General features: G+C 37.3%; 1 protein-coding gene across 1 annotated transcript in view; it reads right to left on the bottom strand.

Moving 5' to 3' along the window:
• Positions 1-20,631, bottom strand: part of LOC150100847 (voltage-dependent calcium channel type A subunit alpha-1-like) — a 1,659,894-nt gene that overhangs the window by 18,393 nt on the left and 1,620,870 nt on the right. Inside the window, exon 45 of the mRNA XM_090401918.1 lies at positions 7,919-8,159. Coding sequence (XP_090258044.1) covers positions 7,919-8,159 — 241 coding nt within the window. The remainder of the gene's footprint in view (positions 1-7,918; positions 8,160-20,631) is intronic.

Here is a 20,631-nt window from a genome sequence, read left to right as displayed (position 1 = left end):
ACGATTAAACCAAGTATATAATTTCTTGGTATCTTTAATTTATAGGGAAACTGATATATGTAGCACTTGAAAAAGCTGAAATTTCTTTTTCTGTTAGGAAAAGTATGTGTGGAAAAGAATGGTGATGGAAATGAATATAGTTGTGGTTAGAACTGAGACTGACCAAGACCACCTAGATTTGTGAAGTGAATCAGGAAGGCTATGGTATTGTTTATATCTACATGTAATCTGTTTTTCTTGGCTTGAATTTTCATGTAGTTGTTTTAGCTGATGCGAATAGGATGGGACATGGAATCCACAGTAATTGATTCCTTTACTAAGCCATACACATGAAGCATCTCACCTCCTCTTCAAAATATGACTGGTAGTGCCTCCCTATACCACTAGTCAGTCATCCTCAAGCCATACCTGGTAGAATAGTGACAGCAAGATTATTTGCTAGCTGACCCAGAACTCTACTAAAGCATTAGTATTTATTTAGTATAACATAGTACAGTATAATATCTAGCAGTCTTCAGAATAGCTGTTTTAAATCTATACCCCTGATAAGAAGAAATAAGGAAAAGTACTGGGATCTTTGCTCTAGAATTCAAGCATTGGTTTTAGCTACTTCAAACTTCCAATAAGCAAAGTGGTGGTTTTTTACTGGGGTGATGAAACTCATCTTACTACCTAGTGATGCCTAGTACCACAGAAGTTGGACTTTTTTCTCTAAGGAATGTGATGTGGGCACCACCTTAATCCCAGACTATATTAGTTCCCTAATATACTATTTCTAATATATTTCTATATTAGTTCCCACCCAGATGACTTCCAGTGTGTGATTCTCTGCCCTTCACTTTGGTGAGCCAATTAGTAGTTCTAGATAAAGCATTTGGTTGCTGATGACTAATTGGACTTCACTGAAGTTTGGTGTATTCCACATTGTGGTTAGTCAGAACATCTTTTCCATCAGCAGATATTGCAATCATGCAATCCAATTTCTTTCAGCTCCCTCCCAATTTAGCTCAAATGGATGATAATTTGATGGCTAACTTTTATCTCTCCTCTCTTTTTTTTTTTTTTCTGAATAGGTTGAATATGGGTTGCTAGGTAGATGCAAGATAACTATGGGCTTGTACAGATAATACAAGTGGATGTTACTTCTGGGGTGAAAATTCTGAGCACAACTTTGGGGATATCATCCGGATCAGGAGACTTGTTGGTATCCAAGTTACAACACCTCCCACTATATTCATCTGCATCATATGGTTATCCCATATAGTGGGAGGTGTTGGTTATATGTATATGATTTGGAGGAGAAGATTGATACTAGGAGTTCTTCCTTCTCGTTGGGTAATGTTATGATGATACCATCCGGTGTGAGAATGGACCAGAAGGTTCAACTGCCATTTTGAGGGGGAGTGACATTTTCTTCATTCTTTCAAAATTGGATTTGAATTAATTATTATTTTTTTTTAACAGATGTTATGTGCTGCAGTGTAGTGTGAAACTAGGGTTTTTGACTTGAGCCATTTGAGATATGCTACATTTTAATCTTGGACTGCTTTGACACATGGAATTCAGAGTTAGATAGTGGTCATTTCAGTTATTTAGTTGAAGAAAGTTTGGGCTGAAAAAAAAAAAAAGTAATCAGACCATGTAAACAAGAAATAGAAATTGCTGAGGTTATCCCATTTAGTACCATTATGGTGCTAAAGAACACAAATCTGACCAGTGGCGCACCCAGAGAGGGGACCAAGGGCCTCTGCCTCCCCCCTCCAAAAAAAAAGAAAAAGGAAAGAAACACTAGAAAATGTTCCAAAAATCTTTTCCTAATTAAAATTGATTTATTTAAATTTATGTTGTATCTTCTATTTCTATACTATTTGTCATGTATTGGCGATCACTGCAGATGCTGAGTCATAGGTCGTATGCAATGCGTAGTGTGTATTCGTAAATCGTCTATTCAACTCCCCCCCCCCCAAGATTAAATCTTGAGTGCTCGGGCCCCCCTCCAAGATTAAATCCTGAGTGCACCACTGAAACTGACAATATCTAAATAGTTAAATACTTCTAAATAACTTAATGTCTCATTCATCAAAGACTATCTCCTTCATCTGCTAAATTCTGCAGATTATATGCCTACAATCAATTTGATTCTCATAGCAACATTCCCTAATCTTCATGCAATTTTTGCTACCCACCTTTGTACCCTTTCTAAAGTTTCTTCATCTCCTTCAGATCCCAGCAGAGTAGTGAAAATATGGGCTGAGCAACCATATATAATGGAACCAGCACATCTTTATCTCTGCTGCCAATTTCTATAAATAATATCACCCACATTTGCCTATTTCTTTATATGAGCTCTTATTAATTCTTTTTTTTTTAAATATTAACAACGATGAAAAAAACAAAAGGGAAAAAATGTAAACTTGTTTTATAATTTTCCCACCACCCTCCTGACTCCTTAAGAGACTCTTGCAGGACTTTCACAGTCAGTTCTGCATGAAATTTTATCTGGCCCCTCCATTATTGTTATCTAAAGTACTTACTTATTCTCTTTGTGCCTCATGGTACATAAGGCCGAGATCCATTTCTTCTAGATACCTCTGTTCTGAGGCACTAGTTCAGCTTCTCTCTCCAGCTTACTTCCAGCCAGCCAATCTTCTTTCCTTTTACTTCTCTAGCGCAGTGCTTCCCAAACTAATGGATGTAAAGGGCCCCCTTTGGAAAAATTAAAATATTTCACGGTCCCCATCGAAAAAAAAAAAAAATCGAAATACAGACATGTATTGTTATAATATTTATTGTATTTATATTCAATATAAAACATACACAGTGAATATTGCAGAAATCAAATGCAAATATTACATTTTTAGCATCTTTCATACACATTTGACATGGCACACTTAGTGTTAAAACATTTTAAATTTGTTTTCATTATTTCACAGCCCCATTAACAAAACTAACGGCCCACAAGGGGACTGCAGCCCACAGTTTGGGAAGCGCTGCTCTAGAGTACTTGGTACTTTCAAGTACATTTATTTCAATCACTTCCAATCTTCCATATTTATCTAGAATAAAAACTGTTTCATCAGAATGAATTACCCTGATATGGTCATCATTACATAGTTCATGCATTGGTCATTTGACTACCTTTTTTCCATTCAGTAAGTTATTCTTCCACAATAATTTTTCCTATAACTGGCTATACAGCAAAATAACTCTCTTGAAATTTCAGCTGGCCTCATAATGTAATGCAGTCTCCCTTCATATTTTATTTTCACTATATTATTTCAGGAAATTACAACGTACTAGGATATACATTAAAACAAATTTTAATATATTTCTATATTTCGGCAACGTCACGCTGCCATTTTCAAGAACTTATGTCCAAGATATGTGCACGCAGGCACAGTAAAAACAATAAATGAGTAAGAAGAATGAAGCTATTATTTCTCCTAAAGTCCTGATGGTGCCCTCTAGCGGGCAATGTTGGTATTCTTGGGCGATTGGGCTGGAGGTCTTCTGATGTAAGTTTCCCAAATTTGAGGAAGTCTCATGCAGCCAAATTTGTTGAGGTTTGGCTCGTTTCTTAGGGCTGAAGCTGATTCTATGAAAAGCCTTTCATATCTGTATTTGCTACGGTGTATTATCCTGGCTTTTTTCCACCGTATTCTATGGCAGGTATCCAGAGCATGGTCAGCAAGACCAGAGTGGCTGTATTGGTGAAACCGGATGTAGTCCTTGTGTTCTGAAATTCTGATATTTGCTGTCCTGCCTGTTTGGCTGAAGCAGGACAGCTTACAGCTGCAAGGGACCTGGTACACCCCAGGTAGGTCTAGGGGGGGGGGAGGTTGGTCTTTTGTTGAGCGGATAAGGGATGCCAATTTTTTATATGGTTTGTAACAAGAAGTTAAGTTATGTTTTTTTAGGATTTTTGTGATTTTTTCTGAGGTGCCTCGGATGTAAGGTATGGTGATGGATTTAGAGTAATCCTTGTTGTGAGGGGGAGGGAGGGAGTTGTGGTTTACTGGTTTTAATATTTTTTGGATTTTTTTTGGGGGGTAGCCATTGGCTGAGAATGTGTTGAGGATGTGGTTTCGTTCTGTGGTTAGGGCAATGTCATTCGAGCAGATAAGTTTAGCCCTGTTGTGTAGTGTTTTAATGACTCCATATTGTTGTGAGGGGGGGGGATTGTTGGTGAATGTATCTGCCTGTATGGGTGGGTTTTCTATATACTGAGAAAACCAAGGTTACATCAGGCTGGCGGGTGACTGGTGTGTCTAAGAAAGGAATGCAGTTGTTTTTTTCCTCTTCCAGGGTGAATTTGATTCTGGGGTGTTGGTTGTTTAAGTGTGTTAAGAAGGAGAGGAGTGCATCGGAGCCATGTGGCCAAATAGCGAATACATCATCTACATAGCGAAGCCAAATGGTTGGTTTTTGTGGGGCAGAGTTCAAGGCTTGCTCTTCAAAAGTCTCCATATAAAAGTTGGCCAAGGGTGGGAAGAGTGGGGAACCCATGGCTGTCCCCTCTATTTGTTTGTAGAATTTTCCTTGCCAAACAAAATAGCCCGAGTTCATTGTGAACTGAAATAGGGCTGTGATATCGGGAGGAAATTTAGCTTGGATTAGCTCTAAGGATTCTTTGAGAGGGACATTCGTAAATAAGGAGGAGACATCAAAACTGACCATTATGTCAGTGTGTTTGAGTGTAAGGTTTTCTATGCTGGCTTTGAAGTGGGCTGAGTTTTTTATGTATGAAGGTGTGTTGCCAGTATAGTGTGAGAGAGCTTTGGCCAAATGTTTAGCTAGTTTGTATGTGGGGGAATCAATGCCATCCACTATGGGACGTAATGGCACATTTTCCTTGTGAATTTTTGGGAGTCCATAAATACGGGGAGGTATGGAGTTATATGGTTTTAGTTTGTTGGTGATTTCCACAGGTCAAGAAGTGACCTTCTTAAGGAGCCTGTGGAGTTTTCTAATTTGTGAGTTGGTGGGATTGTATTCGATAGGGAGGTAAGTGGCACGTTCTAACAATAGAGATTTCAGCTTACCTGTGTAATCTTTTTGGTTCAGCAATACTGTGGCATTCCCTTTGTCAGCTTTGGTGATTATTATTTTCTTGTTTTTCTTTAATTCTAATAGAGATTTAATTTCTTTACTGGGCATGTTGGTTTTAGGTGGTTTGGCTTTGGTCAGAACACAAGCTACATCCAGTCTAATATCGTTGGCGACGTGGCTTGGGAGATGTCGGATCCCACGTTCAATCCATATCATGATATCCTCAGCAGGTATTCTTTTGGGCGCAATGGCGAAGTTGTGGCCACGTGCGAGGGCGTCGAGTGCTTCAGGTTTCAAACTTAGTGAAGACAGATTCACTACCGTATTGGTAGGAACCTGCGGTTTAGAGATCGCGACCTTTTTTAAATTTTCGAATTTTCTGATGTGTCGATCTCGAACTAATCTAAACTCTTTCTCTGCTGCAGTGCACGAGATGTCGCGTAAAATCGACTAAATTTCGTGGCTTAAGGTGCTTGAAAGGTCATCTTCGAGTGCCTGTATAGCTGAGTTAGCTTCACTCAGGAAACGGCGAGTGGCGGCAATTTGTTCTCTGAATAAGGCTTGGCTGGCACGGTTATAGATATGAAGTGCCTTTTGCGAAGAGAAACGGTGCTTGAATTTCACACAGTTAGGGATTAAAATTTGTTTTAATGTATATCCTAGTACGTTGTAATTTCCTGAAATAATATCGTGAAAATGCATAACCAACGTCTAAGCCTTTCCACGAGAATCCTTCATATTTTAATTTCTTCTTGTCTAAAATATGCTGTCAGTTTATTAGCTTGAACTTTATATTCTTTATGAAACTGCATCCACATACTCCCTTTGTAACCTCTTTGCTTTCTGCAGCTCTAGTTTGATTTCCTTAGTCATCCATGTCATCATCTGTTTATCTCTCACCTATGTATACCATTTCCACTCATTGTTAAACAAATATTTTTTAACTAGTTCTCTTTCAAGTTCTTCCATTCATGCTGTTATCCCAAATTGGTTCCCAAGTCCAGGTCTCTTATAATCACCTGTCTTGTGATTTCATAAATTCTTTTTTTTTTTTTTCAAGAACCTTCTGCTCACACCCATCCCTCAAGTCAAGATATTAGAATCACCCTCACCAACTCAGGACAAGGACAATATCTCAATCGCATGCAAATCTTCTGATTCCTAACAAAATCCCAAATTCTTAATTATTTTCACCACATGTGTCTAAGATAACTATCCTGCAAGAATTCAAGTTGCCCTGTTATCAATTCTTTTTCTCTGTCTGAAGCACCACAACTGAAATCTCTCATAACAATCATCAATCTCTGCATTCCCAAGCCTGTAGCAACATTCTGCTGACAATCTGGTCCTACTCACCACTACCTCACACCCTACACTCTCAAACGGAAAGATCAGTTCCATTTCCTTCCTCATTCTCTATTCCAGGAAGACAAAACCTCATAAGTAACACCTTTATCAACTTATATTTTCACTCATACTAATAATCTTCAAACATACTGACTCTATTAAAGCCACAAATGCTTCTATTATTCTTGATACAAAGGTTGTTTGAAAAGTTTGATAAAAAAAAAAAGTTAAACACATTTTTTGGAAAAAATTACCTTTATTTCTCAGTATAGTCTCCATTGAAGTCTACACATTTGGTCCAGCGAGTTTCCAATTTTTTCATCCCATATAAAAAATAGGATTTGTCAAATTGTGTAAAATAGTCATTGACAGCCTTGATGACATCTTCATTCGAAGAAACATTTTTCCCACTGAGCCAAATTTTTAAGTTTGGGAACAAGAAGTCGTCACACAGGGCCAAGTCTGGAGAATACGTTGGATGTGGAACCAATCTGAACCTTATTTCGTGCAATTATGCCATTGCAACGGCTGATCTTTGGGATGTTGCATTATCTTGAAGAAAGAGCACTTTTTTGTGTGCCAATCTTGGTCGTTTTTTCTTTAGTTCTTCTTTAAACGGTCCAACAATGACACGTAATAGACTCCTGTTATTGTCTTACCCTTTTCCAAATAGTCTATCATGATAATTCTTTGGAAATCCGAAAAAACAGTGCCGATCACCTTCCCAGATGACAAAATGGTCTTCACTTTTTTCGGTGTTCTATCACCGGGCATTGGCCACTATTTTGACTACTGCTTGGACTCGGGTGTGTGGTACTGGATGAGCCAAATTCATCTATAGTAACAAATCGATGCAAAAAATCTTGTGAATTGCAATTAAACATTGCCAAACAATGCATTGAAATGTCCTTTCACAAGCGTTTTTGATCGACAGTCAACAATTGCGGCACCCATCGTGCACACAGCTTTTTCAGGTCCAGTTTTTCATGCAGGATATTATACATGTTCAGTTGAGATACCTACAATCTCAGCAGTCTCATGCACTTTCACTCAGAGGTCTTCCATAACGATACCATGGATTTTGTCAATAATTTCCTTCATAGTGACCTCAGTTGGGAGCACGCTTCATCTTTGATGGACTTACAACCACATTAAACTTGTTTATCCAAAAATAAATAGTCTTTAATGCTGGTGCAGAGTCCCCTTATTCATGCCTCTTACTCTGGCATCACTCACTATTTCCTCTTCCACATTCACTCACTGTTTTGTTCTCACATTCACTCCTTACCTTGCTCTTCTGCTCTTGTTGATTTTCTCGCAAGCCTCCTTCCTTGCCAGCTCCATTTCTCTCTATTCAGTGAGTGCCCCTTCAGTGCATGTATTCAAAGGGGAGATATGATAGACTTTTGGGATGTGTGAATTAGGAATCTTTCTCAATGAGTTCCTGGCCTCCTTGGAGGAAATAATAATCATAATGAAAACTTAGGAATAGTTATTATAAAACATATATAATAAATACAACCTCTTGTTCGTCCTCTTCGATTACTGCCTTTTCTCACCAAACCCACTAAATCAGTAACAGTTTCTGAAAAACCCAATTCATGCTGATGTCTTCGTGGTGATGGTGAGCGACGAATAGGAGTAGGAGATCTCCCTCGACTGTGTGGAGGTGTTAAGGACTGCCGTCTGTGTAAAATGGGTGATGGCGACCTTGATCTATCCATGTATCCTTGCCCATCAGGTCGAAGATGACCTTCTCTGTCCTACAATTTTCAAAAATATATATTAAATACAATAAAGGATCTATTTTACATTTTTCAAAGTACCCAAAGTATAAGCTTAAAAGCAGACAAAACGTTAAGTTAAGGAATTGTAAATTTTGTAGTCTAGGAGTAGAATATAAAAAATATATTATAATTTTTAATCTCTGTAAAGAATACCATAGACAATAAAAATTTGATACAAAAAGAATTATGCACTTCAGACATTCTATCAATGTTTAATAATTATGCTACTTCTTTAATTGACAAAGACTTTTTTCATATGTGTATATACAGTTAAAAATTATATAGTAAATGCACAATTTACTCTTAAAGTAATATGCACCGTGAAGCCTTCTGACAATATATCTGTTACCACGAAAGCTATATTACATGGTTTATTACGAAAGCTATATTACATGGTTTATTACGAAAGCTATATTTTAAAAGAACTAAAAACAAAATCAGAAGAAAAACTAAACAGTTATAAACAAAAATTTATAAAACATGTAAACCGAATGGCCAACACTTGATATCCTAAACAAATACTAAAATATAAGCCAATTGGAAAGAGAAGGATATTGAATGGATATCAAAAAATGATATTGAATGGATAATGAGACTGGAACAGACCAATATGGTCTATACCCGTAATTAGCATTATGATGATGATGATGAGCTATATTACAGGATTTAATCCTGGTCTCCGACTAGTAAAATTTTCTCCATAGTGCATTTGGAAGAAAAATGGGATTGTACCCTTTGACTGGAAAAGACCTGAGTTTGATTCTTGCATTATGAGAGGAATCTTTATATATATGGGGATTTTTCAACTGAAGGTGAATGAGCTCATACAGAGATAGCAGGATTTTTTCTCCCAGAAACTCAAGTTTTTCATCTTGCATACAGGCAAATCAGCCCTAGTGCAAATCTCCCAGAAACTCAAGTTTTTCATCTTGCATACAGGCAAATCAGCCCTAGTGCACATGCAATATACAGACAGAAAAATACCATTAATGGTGGTACTTGAGCCACTGTAGATGGTGGGTTGCATAGAGTGGAGTGCCCTCTTGTGATGAGTCCTTAGACTCCTTGGAGGTGCAGATAATAATAACAGTAAGCTGTAAGCTAGAGAAGTGTTCAGCATGTTATGGAATTCCACTTTAGTAAAATTTTATTTAGACCTTGATCAGGCCACATATGGATTATTATGAATTAAAGATGAGAAATGCAGCTAAGGTGGTGTAAAGTTTTTTGGAATGTTGGATATGAGGACAGACTGATGGAAAGTCATTTATTGAGCATGATGTATTGGAGGAAGAGTGATATGATTGAGAAATATAAGTTGGTAGATAAGAAAGATGAGAGGAGCTGTTTTTTATTTATTTTTTATTTTTTTTATTTTTATGAAGACAAGTTAAAATTCTATGCCTGAAAGGGTGGTCAATGCAGAAACAGTGAATGAGTTTAATGGCATGATTTGATTAGCACTGTGGGATACAGTGAGTATCTCCTACAATGAGTCATTGATTCCTTAGAAAATTGATGATGATATTCATAATGCAAAAGTTTGATATATGAAGAACCTGCCCAGTCAAATTAAAGGATAATATCAAAGAAAGTTCTGCTGTTCACTGAGCAAGAAAAAGAAGAATGAATATGGAATGCTAACACTGGAGAATAGTGACTGTGCCTAACTGACCATGGTCACCATACTCATGGTCAACATCAATAGAATATAGGAAGTATTTACTGAGCACTTTTTTAACATATTGACTAGAGTGCTTTTGCAACACCCAGAATGGAGATGAACACTATTATAAATCTCAGATGTACTGAGCTGTTGAACAGGCTGGATGGTCCTGGGAGATGAGGAGGTTGTGAAGCGGGTTCAGAGGAGAATGACTAAGTTGGTGAGTGATGTAAAAAATGCTCCCTACATTGATAGATTGAGAGCTTGTGGATTGCAGAGGTTGGCTGATAGGTGGAGAAGGGGGGGGGGATACGATAGAAACATTTAAATTACTAAAAGGTTTTTATAAGATTAATGCAGGGAAAATATTTCAGCTGTGTAATAGTGATGGAAGAACAAGAGGTCATCCCTGGAAATTAAGGAAAAGTGTGGTTAACAAGGGTGTGAGAATGAGGTTTTTCACTTGGAGGGTGGTGAATGAGTGGAATGCATTGCCTGACTCAATTGTGAGTTCTTCGTCTGTAAATGAATTCAAGAAGAGATATGATAGATATTGTTTTGATAATTTGGGTCTCCTGCGATGAGTCTACTGACTCCATGGAGACACCCTTAATAATAATAATATTAATGTCAATGGTTGGATGAAAATATCACTGCATATTTTTAGGGAATGTGCAAAGAATTGAAAAGGAAGATCAAGAGTACAGAACAACCAGGTGAAATTTGTTCTTGACCTAGTTGTTTAATGTGGACTTTGCAAAGACATTTTACATATTGTTACTTTGCATGGCATACAAGTTGAGACAGACAAGGATAATAGATTTGTAAGATATCCAAGAGAATGGCTGCCTGAAAGATACCAGCAAGTTCTATAAGGGGGAGGCAATATCTTAGAAAAGGGATGTAATCTTGAAGGGGATACAAATCCTTTGATGTTTATCTGCCAGTAAGCGAAACTCTAAGAACTAGGACTAAGATCTATGAGTTTCATACCGAAAAACTATCGGCAAATCCAAGGAATTAACTCATGTAAAATATTATTTAATAAAGGAGATATGATAGTAAGTTATAAGTTACTAAAGGAATTCTATAAGACTGACACAGAAGAAATTTTTCAATACATGGGAAGTTAGGAGAAAACAAGGAGTCAGAAGCTAAGAATGTACAGATTACGTTCCTTTCTTTGAGGGTGGTGAATGATGACTGTAATGCAAAAGCATCCCAACAGTGATGGAGATGTATGACAGGTACCGTGTTAATGAATAGAGTGGGTCACCAGTGATGAGCTGCTTGACTCCATGGAGTGCTCATATAAATAATTATAATTTCCAAATGAATAGTTAAAAGAAAAATGCACATGCATGTACCGAAAAACTATCAGCAAATCCAAGTGTAAATACACTTGGATTTGCCGATAGTTTTTCGGTATGAAACTCATAGATCTTAGTCCTAGTTCTTAGAGTTTCGCTTACTGGCAGATAAACATCAAAAGATTTGTATCCCCCTTCATTATTATTAAGGTTGCCAGAAAAATAGCCTTTTGGCTTTCATTCTATGGGATGTAATCTTGTTATCACTTTCTGTTTTTGACCCTTCTTCTCTTTTATTATTCAACTTATTTATTATTATTATTATTATTATTATTATTATTACGGGCGACTTCAGGGAGTCCTTAAATTCATCGAGGGAGGCCCTAAACATCATGTCCACACAATTATATGACATTCTCACAGTATCTATCATACCTTGACTTGAACTCACTCACCGTCATAGCACCCACAACAGACTCTGGCAGCTTATTCCACTCATTTACCACTCTAAAAGTAAAGAACCCAGCTCTAACACCCTTGCTAACCACACTCTTGCCCAGCTTCCATAGGTGTCGCTAGTTCTCCCACCACCAGTCCTGATCTCAAAAATATCCTCTGAATTAATCCTATAGAAACCCTTTAGCAATTTGAATGTCTCAATCATATCTCCCCTTTTCTGCCTATCAACTAATTTCTGCAACCCACAAATCTTCAACCTGTTCTCATAAGGTTCATTCCATAGACCTGTTATCATCTTGGTCACTCACCTCTGGATCCTCTCCACCTCCTCCCCATCAAGAAGAAACCTAGGTGACCAAATCTGGACACAGTAGTCGAGATGAGGCCTTATCAAAGCTCAGTACAGAGGAACAATAACTTGCTTGTCTCTGCTCGTCAAAGTATTTTTCAACAACCAAGTGAGTTGATGAGCTGATTTAGCCACTTTTGCAATGTGCCCCCTAAACTTCATCTCCCTATCCACCAACACTCCCAAGTCCCTGGCCTCATCAATCTCCTGGAGTACAGTTCCACCAATGTGGTATACTGCTGCTAATCTTTTCACCCCAAAATGCATAACCTTACATTTTGTCACATTAAATTGACATCCATTCTCCTTAGCCCAGAACTCCAATCTATCCAAGTCGTCTTGCAAGATTTTGACATCTTCTGCATTCACTATTGCCCTACCCAACTTTGCATCATCAGCGAACAAATGAACTGTTCCTCTTAGATTCTTCCCTATATCATTAATGAACAAATTAAACAGCAGTGGTCCAAGAACAGAACCCTGCGGCACACCACTAGTCACAGGCTATCTTTTGGACTCTACTCCTGAATAATCTACTCTCTGGTATCTCTCCATCAACCACCCACCTATCCATCTCACCAACCTTATATCCATTCCCATATGTTGTAGTTTACGGATTAGAATTCCATGTGGTATCCTATCAGAGGCCTTAGCCAGGTCCAGCAGTATCACTGTAAACCCATTACCCTTATTCAATAATAGATTTAGTTTAATCCTTTATCCCAGTGAGAGCAAACAAAGTTTGCGCCTGAAAATATCTTCAGGACTAAATATAGTGTTGTACTATCTTATCCAGTAAGTAGTGCAACACCAAGGCAACTCGTGGCAAAGGTGGAGCAAGCTACCAGGCACTTCTAACCCAGTATCTCCCATAATGCAAAACACATTTCCTATGTGGATATGTATATACTGTTATGCATTAAAGGGATTGGCCATCTACCCAGACTAGTTTCGACCTTTATTGAGGTCTCTTCAGTGGGAGCCAGGCCCAGAGCTGGAGATACCAGGCAGAAGCAGTAGCAAGTCATCTGTGCCTATGGGAGTTGCCAAAAGGTTTATCACCTTTTTTAAAAATTACTCTGGATTTAGAGAAAGATGTTGAAAATTTATTTATCACTAGGTTAGACTATAATAGATTTAGTTTAATCCTTTATCCCAGTGAGAGCAAACAAAGTTTGCGCCTGAAAATATCTTCAGGACTAAATATAGTGTTGTACTATCTTATCCAGTAAGTAGTGCAACACCAAGGCAACTCGTGGCAAAGGTGGAGCAAGTTACCAGGCACTTCTAACCCAGTATCTCCCATAATGCAAAACACATTTCCTATGTGGATATGTATATACTGTTATGCATTAAAGGGATTGGCCATCTACCCAGACTAGTTTCGACCTTTATTGAGGTCTCTTCAGTGGGAGCCAGGCCCAGAGCTGGAGATACCAGGCAGAAGCAGTAGCAAGTCATCTGTGCCTATGGGAGTTGCCAAAAGGTTTATCACCTTTTTTAAAAATTACTCTGGATTTAGAGAAAGATGTTGAAAATTTATTTATCACTAGGTTAGACTATAATAGATTTAGTTTAATCCTTTATCCCAGTGAGAGCAAACAAAGTTTGCGCCTGAAAATATCTTCAGGACTAAATATAGTGTTGTACTATCTTATCCAGTAAGTAGTGCAACACCAAGGCAACTCGTGGCAAAGGTGGAGCAAGCTACCAGGCACTTCTTACTGGATAAGATAGTACAACACTATATTTAGTCCTGAAGATATTTTCAGGCGCAAACTTTGTTTGCTCTCACTGGGATAAAGGATTAAACTAAATCTATTATAGTCTAACCTAGTGATAAATAAATTTTCAACATCTTTCTCTAAATCCAGAGTAATTTTTAAAAAAGGTGATAAACCTTTTGGCAACTCCCATAGGCACAGAAGACTTGCTACTGCTTCTGCCTGGTATCTCCAGCTCTGGGCCTGGCTCCCACTGAAGAGACCTCAATAAAGGTCGAAACTAGTCTGGGTAGATGGCCAATCCCTTTAATGCATAACAGTATACATATCCACATAGGAAATGTGTTTTGCATTATGGGAGATATGGGAGATACTGGGTTAGAAGTGCCTGGTAGCTTGCTCCACCTTTGCCACGAGTTGCCTTGGTGTTGCACTACTTACTGGATAAGATAGTACAACACTATATTTAGTCCTGAAGATATTTTCAGGCGCAAACTTTGTTTGCTCTCACTGGGATAAAGGATTAAACTAAATCTATTATAGTCTAACCTAGTGATAAATAAATTTTCAACATCTTTCTCTAAATCCAGAGTAATTTTTAAAAAAGGTGATAAACCTTTTGGCAACTCCCATAGGCACAGATGACTTGCTACTGCTTCTGCCTGGTATCTCCAGCTCTGGGCCTGGCTCCCACTGAAGAGACCTCAATAAAGGTCGAAACTAGTCTGGGTAGATGGCCAATCCCTTTAATGCATAACAGTATACATATCCACATAGGAAATGTGTTTTGCATTATGGGAGATACTGGGTTAGAAGTGCCTGGTAGCTTGCTCCACCTTTGCCACGAGTTGCCTTGGTGTTGCACTACTTACTGGATAAGATAGTACAACACTATATTTAGTCCTGAAGATATTTTCAGGCGCAAACTTTGTTTGCTCTCACTGGGATAAAGGATTAAACTAAATCTATTATAGTCTAACCTAGTGATAAATAAATTTTCAACATTACCCTTATTCAGTTCAGCCGTCACTGTGTTATAGAACTTGAGCAAGTTACTGAGACACGATCTACCCTTCACAAAGCCATACTGTCTCTCGTACAGTATCTTTTTCATCAATCCATTCCTGTATTTTTCCCTTGACTACTTTCTCCAAGACCTTGACAACGACTCCTGATATGCTGATTGGTCAGTAATTTGCAACAGTAGTCTTGGATCCTCCTTTATGCAGTGGAACTATTTTCCCCTCTTTCCACACCTTCGGGACTAAACCAGACCCGAGACTCAGATTAAACAACATGGTCATGGGCACTGATAATTCTTTAGCCGCTTCACGTAAGCCCCGTGGTGGTATACCATCCAAACCCACAGATGTATTCACATTAAGGTTCTGTAATAGACTATTCACCTCCACTTCATTCATAACAATTCCCGTATAAACCAATGGTTCCTTTATTTTTTCAATGTCACCACCTGGACGATATACTCTTGCAAAGTGCTCGCTCAGTAATTCCACTATATGGACTGATTCAGTGACCTCCTTACCATAGTCATTCCTTAAAATTATTCTGCCGTGTACAGTTTTTTTTTTTTGCTTGCAGCATACTGAAAGAACTGTTTGGGATTCTCTTTAGCTTGCATAGCTAGTTTCCTTTCATAATCTGCTTTTGCTTTTTTTTACCACAGTCGTTACCCTTCTGGCCTGCACTTTATACCGTTCGTGTGCCTGCAAGTTACCTTTCTCTTTTAATTACCTCCAGAGTTGTTTCTTTTTTTGCAGCTAAAGCTTAATGATGTTATTCATCCATTCAACCCCTACTTGTTTTACTATTCGGACCCTAGGTATACAATCAGCCATAACCTCCTGTAAACTTGACCACTTCCCTCTATCGACATCCAGCCCTTGCAGTTTTACATGCCATCACTGAACCAAGCAATCTCCTAAGCTTGTCATACTTGCCAGCACGGTAATTCCACATACACCCTGTCTTAATCAAAAATTCCACATCTTTAGCCACCTCCCAGGTCAAGACCTTATGATCACTCTCACCAATAGGTGGCAACATGGTCATATTCATTGCAGTCAAATTCTCAGAGGCTATTACCAGGTCAAGCACTCTCACACCCCTAGTATTTTCAATTTCATCCAGTTCCTTCCTCCCATGTGTCCTCTCCTCCTTCCAATCAATGTTACATAGTTGAAATCCCCCATAATAATTACCCTCCTTCCACTCATTGCTTTTGTTTGCTTATGCATACTATTTCCGCCATCTATTCCATCACCTGGTCTATAGCAGCACCCAACTGTATAATTTTGTTCTGCCAGTCTCAATCTCACACCAAATAGTTTCAAATGAGCTCTTTTCACATCCTGCAATACAACTTCAATTCTCCTTGGCTACAGTTCATCAGCTATCATCAATAACACTCCTCCCCCATTTCATTCTCTCTGTCCCTCCTAAACACACTATAACCTACACATTCTATCCCACTAACTATGTCATCTTCTATCAGCCATGTTTCACTAATGCAAATAATCTGTGGCCAGGAAGAGCCAATCAAGGCCAAAAATTCTTCCTTCTTGTTCCTAATACTCCTGGCATTAGTATACATGAAATGCAGAGGTCTCTTTGTCCCACCTCTATCTTGATGCGTTATTCTAACTATCCCATTCCGATTTCTTGTCCTTAGTACTGTCTCGGGTACATTATATACATTCTTACACTCAACTGTCTCACTGATGTCGCATATCCACTTCCTCCCCTCCTTGGTAGTTATAGTTTCATGGCTGATAGAAGATGACATAGTTAGTGGGATAGAATGTGTAGGTTATAGTGTGTTTAGGAGGGACAGAGAGAATAAAATGGGGGAGGAGTGTTATTGATGATAGCTGATGAACTGTAGCCAAGGAGAATTGAAGTTGTATTGCAGGATGTGAAAATGAAAATTGAAACATTTGTTTATAAAACTAGACTACTGAATGACACAAATGTACAATGGCTATATGAACAAAGAATTAACCAGTATATAGATAAAATAAAACAAAATGAAGAAATAGAAATAGAATGGCTTAATATAAAAACGATACTAAATGCAGCAGCAAATGAAAGCTTAGGAAAGACCAAAAAATTCAATAAAAGAAAAAAACTGAAGATTTGGGATGATACAATCAAAGAAATAATCAAAAAGAAAAAAGAAGCCTATCACAAATGGTTAAGCAGTAAAAGATTAGAAGATGAAATAGAATATAAAAGAATAAGAGCCATAGCTAAAAGAGAAGTCAGAAAAAGACATAGAGAATCATGGAATAAATTTGTTTCTAATTTAGAACATGATTTATATAAAATAAGACCCAATGTATATAAGATTTTGAAACACCTAAATGCAGATACCAAAGAAAACATAAAATTAAACACTGAATTGAAATTAGAAGAATTTCTAAATTGCTACACAGAACTGTGGACAGACAAATATTTTAAAAAAGACAACTGGCAAACAATTAACGAAAATGAAAAGGAAATAACTGAAGAAGAATTAGAAATCAGCCTGAAAGAAACAAGAAATGGAAAATCACCTGGAGAAGATAAGCTAGGTTCAGAACTATATAAATACGCAGGAACAAGATTCAAAGGAAGACTCTTATTATTTTTAAATAAAATTTACTCAACTGGTATCCCCCCAATAGAATGGAAAAAAGCAATTGTGATTCCTATCTTTAAGAAAGGTAATAGAGATGACCCTAAAAACTATAGAGGTATCAGTATACTAAATTCATGTTACAAAATATACAGCAGAATCTTAAATAACAAACTAATGAAATATTCCGAAAACTTTATTCTAGAGGTACAAAATGGATTTAGAAAAGGACGATCATATATAGACCCAGCCTTCTGCCTAAAATTAATAATAGAGAAAAGAAGAGAATATAATTTAGAAACACATATTGCATTTATTGACTTTGAAAAAGCATTTGACAAAGTTAAAAGAAACATATTATTTAACATATTAAAAGAAAGACAAATATCAAATAATATCCTAAAAGCTGTCACAAGTATATATGAAAATAATCAAATACAAATAAAATTAAATCATGAGCTATCATATACAAGAGAGATAAACCAAGGGGTCCGACAGGGATGTCCCCTCTCAGCAACTCTTTTTAATATCTACTTAAATGAAATAATAATAAAATGGAGTAAAAATTTACATCAAGGAATTAAACTTTCACCTACAGTTAACTTAAACACTCTCCTCTTTGCAGATGACCAAATAATAATTACAAATTCTGAAGATAACTTACAGAAAGCTATTTTAAATCTAAATGAGATATCCAAAGATTATGGTATGATAATATCAACGGAAAAATCAAAAACTATGGCCTTTAAAGGACAAGATCCAGCAAGAACTAAAATAGTATTAGATAACAAGATCTTAGAACAGGTGAATTCATTTAACTACCTAGGATGTATGATCACATATGAAAATGAAAAAGATATAAACATAAAAATTGCAAAATATTTAAAAATAACAGGAGTAATTAACTCTATATTTAAACCAAACCTAGTTAAAAAACAAACCAGGCTAAAAGTATACAATACATTAGCCCTACCGGTCTTAATGTATGGAAGCGAAAACTGGACAATAAAACAAAAAGACAAACAAAGATTAACAACAGCAGAAATGAAGTTTATGAGAAAAACTGCAAAGTATACCCTATTTGATCATAAAAGAAACGAAGATATTATGAAAGAACTAAACCAAGAACCAGTAATTGAAAAAATTAAAAAATATAAACATAGATGGATGGAACACGTTCAAAGAATGAAAACAGAAAGATTACCAAAACAAGCCTTAAAGTACAAGCCATTAGGAAAAAGAAAACGTCCTCTTAAACGATTCAACGATGACTTCTAAGGCCGGAACAGGCCATACTAGGCCTAAATTCTTGATACGTATGATGATGATGATGAGTACTGTCTCGGGTACATTATATACATTCTTACACTCAACTGTCTCACTGATGTCGCATATCCACTTCCCCCCCCTCCTTGGTAGTTATAGTTTCCCTGGTTCTGCACATCCATTTTCACTTCATTCAGCAACACTTTTTCCAGTCTCCGCACACCAAATCCATTCAAATGCAGGCCATCCATCTTGTATAAATCCTTTCGCCCATCAGACTCATTCTATATGTCCATGAATTCCACACCATGCCGTCTACATAACCTGCGCATAAAGTCATTTGCAATTATGGCCCTCCTAAACTCCTCTCTGTCGTACCGCGGCAACAGACTCACCATCCTAACTCTGTCACTCTTTTCTTTCACTACTTTTAACAATACTTTCAAGTCTTGAAAGTATTCCAGTTTCATATGCAGTAATTTGGTAGCAATGTTGCATAAGTTTGGCAAGGGATGTTCAGGTGTTTTCTGATAAGGCAAAGTTGGGGAGAGTGCTAAGCAGTGATGCAAATGTCAAGTCGCTTCAGAAGAATTTAAATATATTTTTAACTTGTGAGAAATTAAGTGGAATTTTAATGTTAATAATGCACAGTATATGGCATTATTGCACTTTGCACTTTGGTGTGTAGAAGTATAATACTGTGGAATTGTGTTTGCTTCAGGAGGTGAATGGGATAGGATCTGGGGATGTCAATAAGATTTCGAAGGTTAAGGTCCATTATGTTAAGAGTTGTGAGCATAGCGACCACATATTGTATTGTTTCTATAAAAAGGAGAATGGTGACTTTATCAGACCACACCTGGTGGTGTGTAAATTTGGATATTAGTCTATATTTTGATGATGAAATCTAGAAAGGGGTCATGAGATAGTAACTAAGACATATCAAGGAGAGGCTAGCTGAAGAAGAAATATTAAGACAGAGACTTTTAAGTTCATAGGATACAACAGCAAGGCAGTGAGAATATTTTTTGCATGAAGAATGGTGAGTGAGAGGGATGTATTACCAGCTTATGTTGTGAACATGAAGAATATGAATGAATTTAAAGTACAGCATACTGTATATGTAGCTATTTGAATGGGACCTCCCAAGTCTGTTGACTTTGGAATGGCCTTTTAATTAAAATAATAAATGATATAGCCCTTTCACATACTATTCCTGTACATATATGTTCATCCTTCAGATAAGTTTCCCTAATAGACATAACCAAGGCAGGCACAACTTTCCCCATTTCCTGATAGTCCTGATATTATTGATACTGCATTAGTGAAACTGTAACAGTGATCAGTTCTAGTCAGAATTATTTAAAAGTATTCTCTCCTTCATTTCAGGACATTAGGCCTGTTAAACATGGATAATTATTGAGTACCTCCATAGTAGCTCAAAGATGTCCTTTGGCTGAAGAAATATGGGTTGGAAAAGAGTTTTTCAGATGAATATAAGTTAGCCAGTTTCAGCAGGTGGCAGAGTTTTCCTTCCTGGAAACTTGGGTATGTCATTCCACAAAACCACATCCAGCCAGAAGGACACATTTGACATTGTGTCCAGATATTCTGATATTAGCTGTCAGCTCTTGTGTCAGATTATTATTATATGAAATTATTATTTGAACAAGTTCTTGCTCTGCTAAAATCTATCAACCAGGTGTATGTAACATGGTGCTGTTGCACAATGCTCCTACTATACTGGATGAAGAGATAGCAGTAATGAGAATGAGGTTGAAGAGCTGTTGCATAACCTGGATAAGAATTTTGGCAATAGGCATAGACAGGATGTCAGCATATGCTAAAGGAATGTTCAGCCAAATTGTCTGTACCCTTGGCATGTTTGTATAACTTGAGCCTCAATTCAGGAAAGATACCACAGAAATGGAAAGAATGTATTGTTCTATTGCACAAGGGTAGTGCAAAAACCAATGTGTCTAACTACTGACCTATCAGTATCTCTGGAGTGGTGGTGAAGATTTTATAGATATGGGTAAG

This window comes from Typopeltis vanoorti, chromosome 12 (assembly GCF_054136105.1).
Source record: "Typopeltis vanoorti isolate ZY-2024b chromosome 12, IOZ_Tvanoo_1.0, whole genome shotgun sequence".
Classification (NCBI taxonomy): Eukaryota; Metazoa; Arthropoda; class Arachnida; order Uropygi; family Thelyphonidae; genus Typopeltis; species Typopeltis vanoorti.
This window is presented reverse-complemented; position numbering and strand designations above follow the sequence as displayed.